At 44.5% G+C, this 19,460-nt stretch overlaps 1 protein-coding gene across 1 annotated transcript in view; it reads right to left on the bottom strand.

Moving 5' to 3' along the window:
- NPR1 (natriuretic peptide receptor 1) overlaps positions 1-19,460 on the bottom strand; it is an 845,985-nt gene that overhangs the window by 592,954 nt on the left and 233,571 nt on the right. The window contains exon 3 of the mRNA XM_078671023.1: positions 2,103-2,216. Coding sequence (XP_078527149.1) covers positions 2,103-2,216 — 114 coding nt within the window. The remainder of the gene's footprint in view (positions 1-2,102; positions 2,217-19,460) is intronic.

Below are 19,460 nucleotides of genomic sequence, written 5' to 3'. Positions count from 1 at the left end.
CCCATCTTATGTCGAACTCCACTCCCACCACACCCTTCCGCGTCCCCACTTCGCTTCACCACCCCACAGCGTTTACCTGTGCATGCCGCCACTGCCTGGAACATGGAACACACACAAGAACGCCTAGTGATGGAATCTTTGACAGGATTCTACCCGAAAACATGCATGTGTAGATAAAGATACATATGAATTAAGCATAGAGGTATGTTTCACTTAACCAGCGATACCTGGTTCATGCTCTAGATACACCCATCCACAATTTTGACAGCATTTCTAAACATCTAGACTACCCGCAAGGGCATAAAATATTTTAAACCTCCTTTTGGAGCAGGCCATTTCACTACCAGAATGTTTCCCACTTCAAGACATTTTTCAACTTCTCATTACATGTCATCTTGCTGGTGTCACACCAAACACACTTTTCTATTTCAGCCTTCACACAATCTGGAGACAATAAAGAATTCGCTTTTTTCCCTCTCAACTTTTCACCAGAGATTTTGCCTGTAGTGGCATGAGGCGCCATACTCTCCGCCACCAACCACTTGCATACGTCCTCCCTCCACATCTTGCGTGTGGATTTGGACAGTTATATTGTTTCTTTTACTGTCCGGTTAGCCATTCGACCAGGCCATTTCCCTCTGGATGGTACACAGCACATTTGCTGTGAAGTGTTCAACGCTTTTAAATACTCTACTTACTATGTTTCGTGAAATCAATTGTAGACCACTGTCAGTTAGAAAACTGGAGGCAAGCCTTCCCTGCTAAATACTTTATCCACAATATCAGTGACAGGGCTGGTTTTAATGTTGGGCAGTATCTTCACCTCAGGAAAGAGCGTTTCCATCATATACTTAGGATCGCATGCCATTACAACGCAAACCATTACATCGCAAGTCGTTACAACGACTTACTGTAGGGGGCAGAAGGTGTTGGCCTTCCCTGCTGTTGCACAAACTGGAGTAGGAATAGTAAATTATACTATTCATAAGTCCATTGTGCCCCCTACAGTAAGTCGTTTTAACGACTTGCGATGTAATGGTTCGCGTTGTAACAACGCAGTCGTTGTAACGACCGCGTTGTAATGGCATTCGATCTAAAGCATGCATTGTAAAGAGATATATTCCATCACCTCAGACCAGCTAGAACGAATATCTACTAAAACCAACATACATATTGATGAACGCTTGCTATCTTTAGGTTAATTTATATCAAGGCCCAAGGGCTCCCATGGACTGATGGGTAGTTTCCTGTTTATCAAGGGAAGTGACCTGATAGTTCTCATTTGTCACTCATACATGAGTCTACACATTCTATGAAGACTCTATCTGGGAATCCATGCCTGGCCACCAATCATCCCACTGCACTCTATACTTGGTCTTAATGATTCACTGGTGTCCTTTGTGTGAGGTCCAAAAGTTTACACCAAAGAGATCTCAATCTGTCTCGTATCTCGCACAACTACATCACTATCGATGGCCAACTCCTCCTTCACCATCCGATATCCTACCAAATCAGCTTCACAATTCTTCCTTTTCTCGTCGCCAGTTGATAGTTCAATAAAAACCACAGAATGCGGATCTAAGGGTCAGCTGCTTGTTTATTAGGCACCTTAGCCGCAACTTTTCCCGGTAAACGGCAAGATTTCAAAAGTCAGCTTAGAACATGGAAAGTTCACAAGATTGAACCTAATGATTGAACCCTCGATACATTTCCACTGCTTTCAGCAACAAGCAGGATGCAACAAGTACAATCAATGGGCCACAGTCATGGAAATGAGCTGGGCTAGCAAAGGTGGCATAGAAGAACAGGACACACATGCTGGACAGATCACCACAGGAGAGCGTGTTAACACAGTCTCATGGTCAAAACAATCCCTTGGGAAATATGGCCGGGTATCTAGGTCAACCCACTAGCTATTCACATATCAGTTAAGAAGGCTCTGAACGGCCAGGAGGACAAGTCAGTAACATGCCAGGCAACTCATCCCTTGAAGGCCTGGCCAGATTGGGTCCTATTCGGTATTTGTAAGGCATAATTGACTCATCCTATTCAAAAACATGCATTCATTATCTCTCCCCGACACTTATAAATACTCCACTCACCAAGCTGTCTTCGATGGTGTAGTTAAAATATCTCTCAGCGTAGTCTTTCGTCTCCTCCAGAAACTCGCGGTATTCAGGATTTTCCGGCTCCCGGTAGGTTATTATCATCACAGCCTTGGAAAAACATAAAAAGGTAAGTGTTAAACTAGATATATGGAATCATATATCATCAACAACTTCAGTGTAAGGGACAAAGGGCCAGATGTATGACTGTTTTTGCCGTCGCAAAAGGGTATTCAACCCTTATGCGGCCACAAAAAACAGTGGTGGTATGTACCAACGCTATTTTGCCATATATAGTTAGGAATTAGCATTTACAAAACCTTGAAAATTCACTGAAAAAACCATAGGTTAGAGACCATATATAGTTAGCTGGACATTTTATTGACATAAAACCAATGAAATTCCATATATAGTTAGTTGCACTAACTATATATCGCGCACCCGCAATCCACTGCTGATGATGTCACATATTACATCATTCATGACATGGTCAGTGACATCACTGATGACATCACTGATGACATCTCAAATGACATCACTGATGACATCACTGATGACATCTCAAATGACATCACTGATGACTACATCCAGTGACTGTATAAGTCTGTAAAGTTAAAATATGTCTTACATATTGAAGAATTAGTGGATGTATAAGTGTCTGGACGAAGGATTTAGTAGGTGCATGACTGAATGTATGAGTGAGTGATTAAATGTGTCTCACTGAGTGCATGGGTTAGTGACTAAACTGTCTTAATTTGTGCATCATTATGTCTGTTGTTCTGTAAACTGCTGCATGTGTTGATCAGTAGCTATATGAGTAACTATATGGGTTATTGATTGATTGCCCAAGTATTTGTATGGGAGACTGAGTGTGTGTGTGGCTAGCTGGGAGGTGTGTGACTCTGTGCAGATCAATCTGTACTTGTATCAATGATTGTATAAGAAACTAAGTATGTGTTAGTACATGTTTGAAAATGTAAGGTGCTCTATGTTTAACTGTATAGACAAGAAAATGGAAGTCTCATTGATTCTTTACAGGACTGACTAGGTGTGTAAGTAACTCCATGGATGAGTGGCAGACTGTGAGTGTCTGTATAGGTGTATGAGTGCATATGATAGTGTTGTAAAGATGAGTGATTGTATGTATGAATGATTGTATGGGTGAATGAGTGAAGGTGTGTGTAGACGTAGCAATCAGTGAGTGCGTATGTAGTAACTAGTATTGGTGTGTCAATGGTTTCAAAAATTATACTCTTTTTAACACTGGGTGAAACAGAGGTTATATTAAAATGTGAGGAGATGCATTGTATTGTCACATGAATGATATCATCAGTGATGTGGTCATTGATGTCAAATGAGATGTCATCAGTGATGTCATCAGTGATGTCATTTGAGATGTCATCAGTGATGTCATCAGTGATGTCACTGACCATGTCATGAATGATGTAATATGTGACATCATCAGCAGTGGATTGCGGTTGCGCGATATATAGTTAGTGCAACTAACTATATATGGAATTTCATTGGTTTTATGTCAATAAAATGTCCAGCTAACTATATATGGTCTCTAACCTATGGTTTTTTCAGTGAATTTTCAAGGTTTTGTAAATGCTAATTCCTAACTATATATGGTCTATAACCTATGGTTTTTTCAGTGAATTTTCAAGGTTTTGTAAATGCTAATTCCTAACTATATATGGTCTATAACCTATGGTTTTTTCAGTGAATTTCAATGGTTTTTTAATAGCAAATATCATAAGCTGTCGAATGTCATGTACGTGGTAAGTAAAAACATTTTCGTGTTTATGCACACTGATCTGCTTTGAATGCTGCCCCCCACCCCTCATTTCTATTAGGAGTACTCTCTCTTTGCAGATAGTGAAGGGTAGTTAACGCAGCCCTTTGCCCCCTTTGTAATCCGTCGTGCCTGCTTCTCTCTCCATTTGATTGATTGTTCTCTTTGGTTCATTCTCTATTTACAAACAAGCACAGAGTCGCAATACTCTGTTTAGTCTTTGCAGATAGCGAAAAACCGTGTAAAAAAACAAAAGGAATCGAGCAAAATCAGTAGGCCACTAATGGGATCTCTTTTTGACCTCGCTAAAATAGAAACATTAGGAACAACCTGTTGAAAATAGCAATGCGTATGTACATAAGCGGCGTTCATTTGTGTTCACAGTACCCCTTGTTGATTGTTTGAATCGAGCATTGAATTGTTCGAAGTTGGTTCTCTTAAGGATCTTCTCTGCCTGCAAACGAGGAAGAATAGGAATATTCTCTCTCCCTTTGCAGATAGTGAAGGGTAGGTAACGCAAGCCTTTAACACGTCGTACCTATTTCATTCCTCATTGATTGATTGATTGTCCGAACTTTGACTGTTTGGGAATTAGTTCTTTTTGGAGGTATTCCCTGTTTGCAAATAAACGTAGGAAAATCTTTGCAAGTAGTGAAAGGGTACGTAATGCGGACCTTTCTCCCCCGTTGTAATCTGTCATGCCTATCTACTCCCCACTGATTGATGCACCTGTTTCACCCGGACCATTTACTAGACATACGTCATCTGGCCCGACCAGAGAGCACCCCTAGTGAAAAGGACATATGCAATAATAACGAAGTGATCACTGTATCCTGTTAACAGAAACTTTAGCATGAAACAACCTGGAAAGAAAAGAATAGGAAAACGAAAATCAGTAGGCCACTGATGAACATGAACTTTTATTAAACAACGAACAAAGAAACGATAACATAACGTAATGATAAAACCTGTTAATGTCCTAGAAACAAGAAAACGTTAAAATATGCCATTGGTGAGAGACCAGAAAAACAGTAAGAGAAACCAAATCACCCCTCGCTGTCCCACCGCCTGCCACGCCCAAAAAATCGATAGACATGGGAAAATGCAAGTCAGTAGAACATCCGCCCCCACTCTGGAAACTTCCAAGGTGGAGCAGGGTTCCGGCTACGCCCAGCCGGGAGCAGCCCATATAAGGCAGGTCCTGCTGCCACGCCTCGGCCAGGAGATCCTAACGTAGGGTGTAGCCGGAGGAGAGGCCGAGACCAGCGGGACCCGGCCAGGGGATTGCCTTTACAACGCTGAACAGTTGCAGGGGGGGGGAATGTCTCCTCGACCCTCCCCTCTCTCTCCCAGTCCGGCCGCGGTGGCCCTTGAGAGTTGCAGGTAGTCCCGCCACATGCTCTTCCGGTCCGGCCACCAACGGTCCGGGGGCCGAGGCCGACGGGATCCGGCTGCAGCCGATAAACCAAGAAACCCGTTCATGGGGCCAGAGCCAGGGGCGTCCGGCCGACATCTACCGGAAGCCCGGCCCGAAGACGGACGGGACACTTCTTCTTTCTTGTATAATTGCTGCAACAACCCTGGGGGGGGATGTCTTGCACATGCCTCCGACCCCCCCCCCCTCGTCCTCATCGCCTGGTCCGGCCATAACAAATATCAAGCGAGACGCCATGTGGTGCACTGGGAGGGAGAGACGGTGCGAACAGGCCTCTCCCGCCTCCCCAGTGGAGGCTTCCCAGCTGCACCCTCAGCGCTCCAGGCGCCCGGAAAAGAGTTCTTCCACTGTGGCCATGCTGCAACGTCTCGCCCGGCAGGGTGGAGCCCGTCCGCTCATTTGACCCCGCGATCGCCAGTAGCTACCGAACTCTCAAAATGGCGGTCGACCTGGCAAGAGCGGGCCCAGCATAAAGAAATGGCCCGGTCACTGGTTGACTCCACCACCGTAGTCCTCCACGACCTTGAAGATTCTAGAGGAGCCGCGGGAGTCTCCGACCCCCGATGGGGAATGACTGCCATGATCACCCGTGGAGTGACGAAACTGTATTCGCGGGACGTCGGCGCCAGCCTCACTTTGAATTACTAGAATCCTGCAGACCTCACTTCCGGTAAAAGCACAGTGTGACCCGATAGGAAAAATTGTTGCACCCCCTCCCCTTTTTGACTGATAGTTCAAACCACCGTTCCTTTCCTTTGCCCTTTTAACGGAACTTTGGACTGCCTCCCCCTCTTTTACATTTTCTAGAGAAAACAAAACATTAACCACTACATTAGCATAGCAGTTGACACCAGAACTGTTTTCAAATTGAAAACCAACAACATCTTCAACAGAATCCTTTTTAGGTCTCGCGCCTGCGATGCATATGGCGTAGCCATATGCATCGCGCAGGCGCGATACTATAGTTGCGGAGTCTGCTTCCCAGGAGACAGGAGATGGCACGCGCACGCTCAGGAAGGCGATCGGAGCCGGTCGCGCGCTCGCGTTCCCAATCTCCTGTCTCTCTGGGAAGCACACAAGCAAGCCCAGCAAGCCCCGCCAAGGCACCACGAGCACGTCCCACGTGGGCGCCTACCACGAGGACAACGGCAGCAGGGTAATGCTTGTTTATTTTGTAGGCGTGCAGCCGTTTGTCTAGTTCAGATATTGCCTTTATGATATGCAAAGCTCGTGCTGCAGACAGACATCCTGCTGAGCGGGCTTTGCTACGAACTCCGCCTCCAGGCTGTCACCCACCAAAGCGTTGCTTCATGCCATCCTTATCTATATGGCCCGAGGCGTTGGGGTCCTGGTGTCATTTAATGCCTCGGATTATCTCAAATGTATTGGAGTCACTGACTTTAGAGCGGCCCCATGGGCTTACACGATGTCACGTGTCCTTTTTAGCATTCTTTATTTCTCGGCCTTAATGCCTTTTAACTGTCTTATAGATATGTGTCCATTAAAGCAGTTCTTTAAATAACGCTAAAGAATGTTAGCTACAGCAGAGTGATTAACCAAAACATGACAATAATTACAGTTCCGGATGGAGACCTTTTTGTTTTACTTGCTTTCTTATGACGTATTTTTTAATGTCTTACAGCAAACACTGAATTCCCGAATATAAGTAAACGAATCAGGGCTGCTGAGCTCTTCGCACATGGGCGTGTGAAAGTTGAGCGAGTTGTTTGCTGGAGTTGCAGGGTGTTTTTTGTCCTGCTGGCATGTAACGGGTAGGCCAATGCTTCATTTGCATCAGAAATAAACATATTGTTTTTTTGTGTATCTCAGATGCGGCCTAACGAAGGGCACTCATTTGAAAACATTTCTTCTGAGAACCGTGCGGCTGTTAGACTGTCCTGCTGCTCCTTAAAGGCATGACCAGTCACCATCTCCTGCAATTGTTTGTTTTCAGTCTTTGCTTCTGCTCTAGGTGACACCCAGGTGGAAGTTTTCGTTGATGGATTGGGGATGGCGATTTCATAATCTGATAACCAACTGTACGGCACAATTCAGCAAGTAACAAACAAATACACCCGACGTCATGGATTTACTTTTTTGTGTGCTGGTTTCTTTACTTCGAAATTAACCGCTTTAAATGAGCACTAGTTACAATCCAAATGTTAACGTTGGTTTTTATACACAAGGGGATTGGTACGTCTTGTCGAGCTTTGCTTCACCCCTTGTTCACTAGAACTAGCGGTGTGCTCCTCTGCACAAGCAGAGAGACCACCTGCTCTGCCCTTCCCCCTCAAAACGGGCACCGGTAGCAGATGTGCGAGTGCCGCCGTTCCTGAGCAGACCTCGCTCGTTGGTTTATACTCCTGGTTAGGTTTCCTTCACCTAATATATTGGTGCAAAGGCTTGTGTTTCATCATAACCAAAGCCCCCTTCCCGGTGTGTTAGATTTATCCTTCCAAGCACAGGTATTTTGGTCCATGACGTGGGGAGCTAAATGAAGCAACGCTGGCACTTGCAGAAAAGTGTAGTTTAGAAAACCTATGACTGAAAGCGCAATTTGTTTTACATTGATCAAATAAAGTAATTGGGTATTGGTAACTGTAGTTTTTTATACTTTATTGAATGAAGCATATTATAGTCTATTAAGGGTCTATTGCTGCTGTCTTTATTACTACTAGCAATGCTTACCCTGTATAGCCCAGTTGCGTGCTTTGTGCTGTGCACGGCATTACACACACTTTTTTAATCCAGCTCAGTTTATGCCGGAGTTTAAGTGATTCATTTTACTGTCCTTGCTAAGGACACTTTATGCACCAGGATGAGCATCATTGCATTCTATTTTTACACAGTTGTAAGGGACAATGGGCGCACGATGGGTTAACGTCTACTCCAGGAAAGAACCCCTTGCAGTCCAGCTCTTAGACCCAGGCTCTCCCCCACATAGCCACCCTCCTGCACAGCATCCATGGCCCACCTCGGTGAGTTCCAGCAGGGGAGCACCAGAGATCGGGGCACCGACTTTCCACCTGGTACCCGGTTAATGCCAGACTAGGATGCCCTGTGTGGCGTGGAGGGGACCGGGAGGCCTCAGCACCTTGCTGTTTTAATCCTAGCCACAGGATGGGCCGTGTTGACAGTGGCGAGTCGTCGTTTCTGGCTTTGGCGGGTGCTTGTTTTTACAGTGCTGCAACCACTCGTTGCTCGGAACAATTCTAAATAGCCAGTTGACTGTTATGGAACAGTTCATTTATTGTGGTAGTCGTTGTCCCTCTGGAAGACTATTCTAATCAGGCACTATTTAAGATTGCTTCCAGGTATAACCTCTGGTTTCCCACGCCTAGCAGCCTCTGTATTGCAGTGTCCATCATGCGCCATTGGCGCCGACCAGTATATCCCACAACATGAGTGTTCATCTGTCTAAGACTTATGTATGTATGCTTGACCCCAGAACATCACTATTTCCAAACATAACCTCTTACTGCCTAGGAGCTCACTGCACTTATGGACTCAAGCCTCCCACGTGATTGACTGGGATAATTATGCGGCAGGATTGATTAAATTACATGGCGAGAAAAGACCAATCGTGCGGCACATCTGACTATAGTATTACTGCCTTATTTTGTCTCTTTCACATGTGAAAGCTGTCTGGGCAAAATAGCTTCTTCATCATAAACAGTTTAAGAGCCAAATGCAGGAATAGTCAGTTGACTTATGCAAAGAGCCTTCCACTGCATGGTAACGGGTGTTGCTGCATTTTTAGTAACCTTTGATCCGTTTGAGATTTTAAAAAAAAACAATCATTTGCAATGCAATAGGTCTCGCAGTTGTGAGAGTTTGAGCTATTGGCATTGTAAATGGCAATGCCTTTTATTTGCGTGTTGGTTTTTAAAACATAACTAAAGGGCATTGTCATTTACAATGCCAATAGCTTAAACTCTCGCAAATGCGAGACCTATTGCATTGCAAATGCTTGTTGTTTCTGCTGTGACCCTGCTACAGCACAGGCATTGTCCCCAGCAGTAATTCTGCAATGCCGGTAAGAATAGCTGTGGTGCCTACTGGACTCACTCACCCCTGCGGCGCCCCACGCCGTTATGTGCTGGGCGGCAACTTGCTAGACATCACTTTAGTGCCATCTAGATTTCAGCGCGTTCTGCTGCCTTGGAACTATTCGCACAACAGACCGCTACTGACAAGAATATTTCATTATTGGTGCTGTCAATTTCAATAAATCTATTGGATAATTCAAAAGAAATTGCCACGGTCTCTTCGTTGTTTAAATGTTTTTACTGTTTTTGTTTTGTTGTATATATTTATATGTTATTAAAGTTTTATATTCCTACTACTTTGTTGGAGTGCTATATATTTTTAATGTGAGACATAATTGTAAAAACTTTGATGTACAAAGAGTCATTCCTGGAATCTTCCGCTTCAGGCTCGATCCCCTCCCCAATCACAATACAGGATAGTTTTCAGATAGTAGGAACACGTGTGGTGTGACGGATCTCATCGGGTGTGGGCCTTGATCTACTATAACTCCTTTGAAGAGGGGTGATTCTTTACAGCTGAGGCCATAAACTACATCTGCAGGGCTAGCTGATAGCCTGGACAATCGGACACAGAGGAAGAGGAGTGTCAGAGGGTGCGGTAGTGAATAGGGCGAAAGGGAGGTGTCGGGCGGGCACAGAGTGTGATTCTCAGGGAAGAGCAGCGCAGATGGGGGGAGGTTTATTGCCCATGCATAAGACAGAGAGCGGGGGTGACCAGTGCCTGGGGAAGATGCTTGCGAGGGTGAGGAGCCATGCTACGAATCGACAGCGTGCAGAGAGTGGGTCTGGTCAAGACATCTAAAATGGCTGCCGTGCACGACAAAAGTGTGGCATTTCAAAAAAGGCAAGATGGCGCAGACAATGTTTTTCAACACTTCCTCATTTCCTTCGAATCGAACGTTAACAGACGTTGGGGCATATTACCAAAGTTAAGCGATATTTATCGCTAACGATGCTTACCAACGAATTTTTTACCGCTAAGCATCGTCAGAAATTATCAAAGATAAACCTTGCTATTATCAAGGTTTATCACAAATGCGATAATAAACGGCCGCAATGCATGAATATCGCTAAAAACTCAGCGATATTCATACATTACCGAGCTAATGCTCTTAGCCATGTTATCCACCTCCCATTGGATAACATGGCTAAGAACTGCTCAGGGCAGGTGTTACTTTTTGGAGATATTCGCGCTTAGCGCGAATATCTCCAAAAGTTGGTAATAGGAGATAGATATCTTGCATGTTGTAATGCAAGTTATTGTGGTATATGGAACTCATACCATAATCTCTCAGGAAAGCAGAAACTGATCCTTTTGGGACCGCCTAAAAAGGCCTAGGGGGTGAGGAGTACTCTACTTTTCCCCCTTTTCACGTTCCGAACTATTTTATTTTACTCTCTTCTGTAATTACACAAAATAGCACCGATAAGATGCATCGGAGACACACAGTGAGAGAAAGGAGGCCGGAGATGAAGAAGAGATGTCAAATACACATTGGAGATAATATAGTGGCAGAAGGGAAGTAAATATGAGTAAACTTACCATGTAACATAAAAATGTTGTACTCTATACTATAAGTCTCATTTTATACTACAATCACTTCGCTACAACCTCATAAATTAAAAATAAAAATGAATAATGTCTCAAACAATTTTTGATTTCTAAATATAAATTTATTCTTCAGAATTTTCTAAATTTGAAAGAACTAGTAACATGTCCTCATCAGCAATGTCCTCATGAAAAGTCTGCAATAATGATTCTTGTAACTCTATCGTCTCCAAACACTCGATAAATTCGCCATCAAGAGATTGATCAAAAAAATCATTCAAGTCATCTCCTCCTTCTGACAATATTTCATTATTGGTGCTGTCAATTTCAATCAATGTAGTGGAATCATTCAAGTCATCTCCTCGTGACAATATTTCATTATTGGTGCTCTCAATTTCAATCAATGTAGTGGAATCATTCAAGTCATCTCCTCCTTGTGACAATATTTCATTATTGGTGCTGTCCATTTCAATCAATCTAATGGAATCATACAAGTCATCTCCTCCTTGTGACAATATTTCATTATTGCTGCTCTCAATTTCAATCAACGTAGTGGAATCATTCAAGTCATCTCCTTGTGACAATATTTCATTCTTGGTGCTGTCCATTTCAATCAATCTAATGGAATCATACAAGTCATGTCCTCCTTGTGACAATGTTTCATTATTGGTGCTCTCAATTTCAATCAATGTAGTGGACAATTCAAAAGAAATTGCCACGGTCTCTTCATTGTGAGCCATTTTATTTTGAAATTGCTTGCTGTAAATTGCAGAAAAAAATAATCACTTTCATTTATCGTTTTTAGTAATACATAATATAAAACTAACTTTATCAAGTATTTAGTATAACAGAAGGACTGCAAATAAATAACAGAAAACATTTTTCAAATTATCTTCAAGTGTACAACATAGTTCCCCTTACAAATTAACAACTCACCTTTTCAAAAGTAGGAAAAGTGTTAGTACTGTGTAAATCAAACACCAGAAATTCACCACCAAAAATTCCTCACAAATGTACCTCAGACAGTAGTATCACAAAATGGCTGTGGTTTCCTCTCATTTGACATATATACATAACCAATTAACTTTCATCACACACAAATACAAAACCAAAGTAACATTTTAATTGGTTCTAAATTTCAACACTTTCAAATGTGTTTTCCCCATGCAATTTTCCATAGGACATTTACATACGTCTACAGCCTGAATGGCTGAACGGAATTACACCAAACTTGGCAAAATGGTACATCAAACCTAAGAGGTCAGGAAGGATCTACTATGCCCCCTTATGGTCATTTCCCCCTTCGCTTTGGCCTCCTCTTGTCTCTCAATCCTACCGAGAGACAAGATGGCGGCCGCTACGGACTGTTTGGAATGTTGACAGACGCCGGAGAACCAATCAGCTTCGCAAAGCTCCGTAACGCGAAAAGTACGCGAAGCGGAGCGCTGTTACAGATATATATCTTTTTTTGAACGTTAATTTCTCAAAATCCACTGGAGCACATATATTGAGACCTAGCAAAGGCACATCGGGCTACCAGTCCCTAATATTTTACCAAGTTTCGTGCAAATCCATTCAGCCGTTCGATTATTATTATTATTTTTTTTTTTGCCCCGCGGGGCCCTTTTAAAACCTCCACATCAAACCTAGGGGGTCAGCGAGGATCTACTATTCCCCCTTATGGTCATTTGCCCCTTCGCTTTCGCCTCCTCTTGTCTCTCGATCCTACCAAGAGACAAGATGGCGGCCGCTACGGACTATTTGGAATGTTGACAGACGCCGGAGAACCAATCAGCTTCGCTTCACAAAGCTCCGTTGCGCGAAAAGTCCGCGTCCTGGGCCGCTGCCCAGTCCGCTGTTACAGATATATATCTTTTTTTAAACGTTAATTTCTCAAAATCCACTGCAGCACATATATTGAGACCTACAAAAGGCACATCGGGCTACCAGTCCCTACAATTTTGCCAAGTTTCGTGCAAATCCATTCAGCCGTTCGGGCTAAAAGTGAGGCCAACCGCCCTATGGAAATTAACATGGGAAAAACGCGTTTTGGGACCCCCCTTTTTTCTCGGCCCCCCCTTGACGAACCCCCCCAAAATTTTCAGGGGCTGCTCAGAAACAAAATGTGCCATTTTCCTGAAAATTTCAGCCAATTCCGTCCACAAACGCCAAAGTTATTAGACATAGAATTTTCAAAAAACCCATAGAGAAAAAATCCTAACTATATATACCTACTGGCGACCGCCAGTAGGTAATATATACTTTATTTAGGGGCTGGTGTGGGTAGGGGTGTTGGGTGGTAAAGGTGTTTTTAGTGTTTAGTGGTGGGTAGGGGTATAGAGTGGTAAAGGTGCTTTTAGGGTTTGGGGCGGGTAAGGGTATTGGGTGGTAAGGGTGTTTTAGTGTTTAGTGGTGATTAGGGGTATAGGGTTGTTAGGGTCTTTTTAGGGTTGAGGGGTGAGTATGGGGTGGTAAAGGTAATTTAAAAAATGGGAGTTTTGGGGGTTTCCCCAATCCAACTAAAGATATATATAATTATGTTGTAATACAAAGTCCATTAGCCGAGGTGTATGTATTCTATAGATGGGTTATTTAAGCTTAGTTACAAGGTAAGTTCCAGTTAAGTAGGTAAGTACGTAGAAGACAGTAGATAGCCCCACCAGGAGCAGCCTCCCTGCTGCTCTGCCTGCACACTCGAACTGACACTCAGCACATCGTCAGGCACCCATGCTTTCTATGACATCACAAATCATTCAGCATTTCATTCATCACCAAGCACTCCAGGACTCAACCTGGCTGAGCAGTAGGGAAGATGTAGCTGAGGAAAAGGAATGGCAACAGTTAAGTCACAACAAATTATATATGCATTTGAGTATATTTAGAGGTTAGGGATGGGTAAGAGTATGGGGTGGTATGGGTACTTTTAGGATTTAGGGGTGCATAGCAGTATTGGGTGGGTAGGGTTTTCTTTAGGGTTTATGGGTGGTTAGGGATATAGGTTGGTACAGGTGTTTTTAGGATTTGATGGTGGGTAAAGCTATTGGGTGGTAAGGGTGTTTTAGGGGTGGGCACGAGTATTGGGTGGTAAAGTTGTTTTTAGGATTTAGTAGTGGGTAGGGGTATAGGGTGGTAAGGGTCTTTTAGGGTTGGGGTAGGTAACAGTAGTGGGTGGTAATTGTGTTTTTAGGGTTTAGGGATGGGTGGGGTTAATGAGTGGTAAAGGTGCTTATAGGATTTATGGTGAGCATGGATATATGGTGTTTAGGTGTGGGTAGGGGTATAGGGTGGTAAAGGTAATTAAAAAATATGGAAGTTTCCTCAATTAATATATATATATTTTTTTAAATATATAGGGATTTCACTCACTTATATATACCTACCCTGCGTTGTAAAGGCAATGCGTAGTAAAGGCATGAGTTGTAAATGCACGTCTCTTTAAGACATACAACCGAAAAAGGGATTTTGCAAAATTAGAAAGGAAGTTCCCTTGCAACACTCAGAATTAAAGGATTTGGTAGGAGTTATAAAGGGGGGGAGGGTCACACAGAAGACCGGAGGAGACCTGATGAAGTGTTGGACTTTAAAGGATTTGGAGCCATTTGAAAGGAAGCAAATGATAAGACCTAGAAAGCTGCCCTGCTCTAAGAAAGAAGAAGACCTTGCAGGAAACAGAAATGAAGGAACCTACCACCGGTCAGAAAGCTGATCTCGAGAGAGAGAGTTAGAACAGACGGACCCTCGCAGATGTCAGAAAGCAAGTTGCCATTTTTCAAGTCCTTTCCTTCCTATCTCTCCTCATATCCCTTCTCCTCATTTCCCCATTTCATACTATACAATAAAAAAACATTTCCAGATTTGTTGTACATGTTCTTAGAAAGTAGTACAAATCTGTATTCCCATGAGTTAACCAAGAACAGGAGCTCACTGAAGCATTGAATCCTCAAGTTTAGAGCGTGGACACTGTACGCATTGAAGGAATCTATTTTGCTCCTTCTGAATATCTTTAATACTCCACTTCATTTTTAGGGCTCGGCCTACGTCACCACTTCGTCAGAAGTGGGGCGGAGCGCCGAGCCGTATTGTTAAGGGGCTCAGAATCGTGAAGGAAAAATTCCTCAGTGCGCGGGAATTTTTCGTGGTGTTGTGTGCCATCTGCATGGTCATTGGTCCTCTGACGGCTGTGTTTTTGTAAGTGTTCACGTAATAGGCCCTAGGAATTTTTCTCTATCGACTTCCTGCATTTTCCGTACTTACACGCGCATGAGAATGTCGTAAATTCCAAATTACCAGATGTCAGGGTCCGTTCGCGCATTCACGACTCTGTAGTTTTCTTGAGCTGTGTGTGCGCGCATGCTGTCTCCCCGTCCAGGAGAATGCCATAAATTCTCAATTACCAGCTGTCAGAGGTGCCGGTAATTAAAGGCAGATGCTTGATTTTCAATGCTGCTTTATTGCCGTCGCACGTATTTATATATTTATTAACATGCCGGTTCTTAGTAAAGTACATGTCAAAGGCTAAGAAAAGTAGGTTATTGCAGTGAACTATATCAATAATGGCAAATCCTTGTTTTTCAATGCTGCTTTATTGCCGTCGCACGAATTTATATATTTATTAACATGCCGGTTCTTAGTAAAGTACATGTCAAAGGCTAAGAAAAGTAGGTTATTGCAGTGAACTATTTCAATAATGGTAAGAGTGCAGAGTAGTGAGTGCAGAGTGCAGAGTGAGTTTCCAGAGTGCAGAGTAGTGAGTGCAGAGTGCAGAGTAGTGAGTGCAGAGTGCAGAGTAGTGAGTGCAGAGTGAGTTTCCAGAGTGCAGAGTAGTGAGTGCAGAGTGCAGAGTAGTGAGTGCAGAGTAGTGAGTGCAGAGTAGTGAGTGCAGAGAAGTGAGTAGTGAGTGCAGAGTGAGTGTGCGGAGAAGTGAGTAGTGAGTGCAGAGTGAGTGTGCAGAGTAGTGAGTAGTGAGTGCAGAGTGAGTGTGCAGAGTAGTGAGTAGTGAGTGCAGAGTAGTGAGTGCAGAGTAGTGAGTAGTGAGTGCAGGGTAGTGAGTAGTGAGTGCAGAGTAGTGAGTAGTGAGTGCAGAGTAGTGAGTGCAGAGTAGTGAGTAGTGAGTGCAGAGTAGTGAGTAGTGAGTGCAGAGTAGTGAGTGCAGAGTAGTGAGTAGTGAGTGCAGAGTAGTGAGTGCAGAGTAGTGAGTAGTGAGTGCAGAGTAGTGAGTGCAGAGTAGTGAGTAGTAAGTGCAGAGTAGTGAGTGCAGAGTAGTGCGTGCAGAGTGAGTGTGAAGAGTAGTGAGTGCAGAGTAGTGAGTGCAGAGTAGTGAGTGCAGAATGCAGAGTAGTGAGTGCAGAGTAGTGAGTGCAGAGTGCAGAGTAGTGAGTGCAGAGTAGTGAGTAGTGAGTGCAGAGTAGTGAGTGCAGAGTAGTGGGTAGTGAGTGCAGAGTAGTGAGTGCAGAGTAGTGAGTACAGAGTAGTGAGTGCAGAGTGCAGAGTAGTGAGTGCAGAGTAGTGAGTAGTGAGTGCAGAGTAGTGAGTGCAGAGTAGTGAGTAGTGAGTGCAGAGTAGTGAGTGCAGAGTAGTGAGTAGTGAGTGCAGAGTAGTGAGTGCAGAGTAGTGAGTAGTAAGTGCAGAGTAGTGAGTGCAGAGTAGTGCGTGCAGAGTGAGTGTGAAGAGTAGTGAGTGCAGAGTAGTGAGTGCAGAATGCAGAGTAGTGAGTGCAGAGTAGTGAGTGCAGAGTGCAGAGTAGTGAGTGCAGAGTAGTGAGTGCAGAGTGCAGAGTAGTGAGTGCAGAGTAGTGAGTAGTGAGTGCAGAGTGGTGAGTGCAGAATAGTGAGTGCAGAGTAGTGAGTAGTGAGCGCAGAGTAGTGAGTGCAGAGTAGTGAGTGCAGAATGCAGAGTAGTGAGTGCAGAGTAGTGAGTGCAGAGTAGTGAGTAGTGAGTGCAGAGTGGTGAGTGCAGAGTAGTGAGTGCAGAGTAGTGAGTAGTGAGCGCAGAGTAGTGAGTGCAGAGTAGTAAGTAGTGAGTGCAGAGTAGTGAGTGCAGAGTAGTGAGTGCAGAGTAGTGAGTGCAGAGTAGTGAGTAGTGAGTGCAGAGTAGTGAGTGCAGAGTAGTGAGTAGTGAATGCAGAGTAGTGAGTGCAGAGTAGTGAGTGCAGAGTAGTGAGTGCAGAGTAGTGAGTGCAGAATGAGTGTGCAGAGTAGTGAGTAGTGAGTGCAGAGTAGTGAGTAGTGAGTGCAGAGTAGTGAGTGCAGAGTAGTGAGTGCAGAGTAGTGAGTGCAGAGTGCAGAGTAGTGAGTGCAGAGTAGTGAGTAGTGAGTGCAGAGTAGTGAGTAGTGAGTGCAGAGTAGTGAGTGCAGAGTGGTGAGTGCAGAGTGGTGAGTGCAGAGTGGTGAGTGCAGAGTAGTGAGTGCAGAGTAGTGAGTGCAGAGTAGTGAGTAGTGAGTGCAGAGTGAGTGTGCAGAGTAGTGAGTAGTTAGTGCAGAGTAGTGAGTATTGAGTGCAAAGCGAGTGTGCAGAGTAGTGAGTAGTGAGTGCAGAGTGAGTGTGCAAAGTAGTGAGTAGTGAGTGCAGAGTGAGTGTGCAGAGTAGTGAGTAGTGAGTGCAGAGTAGTGAGTGCAGAGTATTGAGTGCAGAGTAGTGAGTGCAGCGTAGTGAGTGCAGAGTAGTGAGTGCAGAGTAGTGAGTGCAGAGTAGTGAGTGCAGAGTAGTGAGTGCAGAGTGAGTGTGCAGAGTAGTGAGTAGTGAGTGCAGAGTAGTGAGTGCAGAGTAGTGAGTAGTGAGTGCAGAGTAGTGAGTAGTGCAGAGTAGTGAGTAGTGCAGAGTAGTGAGTGCAGAGTAGTGAATGCAGAGTAGTGAGTGCAGAGTAGTGAGTGCAGAGTAGTGAGTAGTGAGTGCAGAGTAAGTGTGCAGAGTAGTGAGTAGGGAGTACAGAGTGAGTGTGCAGAGTAGTGAGTGCAGAGTAGTGAGTGCAGAGTAGTGAGTGCAGAGTGAGTGCAGAGTAGTGAGTAGTGAGTGCAGAATAGTGAGTGCAGAGTACTGAGTGCAGAGTAGTGAGTAGTGAGTGCAGAGTAGTGAGTGCAGAGTAGTGAGTAGTGAGTGCAGAGTATTGAGTGCAGAGTAGTGAGTAGTGAGTGCAGAGTAGTGAGTAGTGAGTGCAGAGTAGTGAGTGCAGAGTAGTGAGTAGTGAGTGCAGAGTAGTGAGTGCAGAGTAGTGAGTGCAGAGTAGTGAGTGCTGAGTAGTGAGTGCAGAGTAGTGAGTAGTGAGTGCAGAGTAGTGAGTAGTGAGTGCAGAGTAGTGAGTGCAGAGTAGTGAGTGCAGAGTAGTGAGTGCAGAGTAGTGAGTAGTGAGTGCAGAGTGAGTGTGCAGAGTAGTGAGTGCAGAGTAGTGAGTAGTGAGTGCAGAGTGAGTGTGCAGAGTAGTAAGTAGTGAGTGCAGAGTAGTGAGTAGTGAGTGCAGAGTGAGTGTGCCGAGTAGTGAGTAGTGAGTGCAGAGTAGTGAGTGCAGAGTAGTGAGTGCAGAGTAGTGAGTGCAGAGTAGTGAGTGCAGAGTAGTGAGTAGTGAGTGCAGAGTAGTGAGTGCAGAGTGAGTGTGCAGAGTAGTGAGTAGTGAGTGCAGAGTAGTGAGTAGTGAGTGCAGAGTAGTGAGTGCAGAGTAGTGAGTGCAGAGTAGTGAGTAGTGAGTGCAGAGTAGTGAGTAGTGAGTGCAGAGTGAGTGTGCAGAGTAGTGAGCAGTGAGTGCAGAGTAGTGAGTGCAGAGTAGTGAGTGCAGAGTAGTGAGTGCAGAGTGGTGGGTGCAGAGTAGTGAGTGCAGAGTGAGTGTGCAGAGTAGTGAGTAGTGAGTGCAGAGTAGTGAGTGCAGAGTAGTGAGTAGTGAGTGCAGAGTAGTGAGTGCAGAGTAGTGAGTGCAGAGTGCAGAGTAGTGAGTGCAGAGTAGTGAGTAGTGAGTGCAGAGTAGTGAGTGCAGAGTAGTGAGTGCAGAGTGGTGAGTGCAGAGTGGTGAGTGCAGAGTGGTGAGTGCAGAGTAGTGAGTGCAGAGTAGTGAGTGCAGAGTAGTGAGTGCAGAGTAGTGAGTAGTGAGTGCAGAGTGAGTGTGCAGAGTAGTGAGTAGTTAGTGCAGAGTAGTGAGTATTGAGTGCAAAGTGAGTGTGCAGAGTAGTGAGTAGTGAGTGCAGAGTGAGTGTGCAGAGTAGTGAGTAGTGAGTGCAGAGTGAGTGTGCAGAGTAGTGAGTAGTGAGTGCAGAGTAGTGAGTGCAGAGTAGTGAGTGCAGAGTATTGAGTAGTGAGTGCAGAGTAGTGAGTGCAGAGTAGTGAGTGCAGAGTAGTGAGTAGTGAGTGCAGAGTAGTGAGTGCAGAGTAGTGAGTGCAGAGTGAGTGTGCAGAGTAGTGAGTAGTGAGTGCAGAGTAGTGAGTAGTGAGTGCAGAGTAGTGAGTAGTGCAGAGTAGTGAGTAGTGCAGAGTAGTGAGTGCAGAGTAGTGAGTGCAGAGTAGTGAGTGCAGAGTAGTGAGTAGTGAGTGCAGAGTGAGTGTGCAG

Source organism: Lissotriton helveticus, chromosome 12 (genome assembly GCF_964261635.1).
Source record: "Lissotriton helveticus chromosome 12, aLisHel1.1, whole genome shotgun sequence".
Lineage (NCBI taxonomy): Eukaryota > Metazoa > Chordata > Amphibia > Caudata > Salamandridae > Lissotriton > Lissotriton helveticus.
Note: the sequence above shows the minus strand (reverse complement) of the source record. Positions and strands in the feature narration are given on the sequence as shown.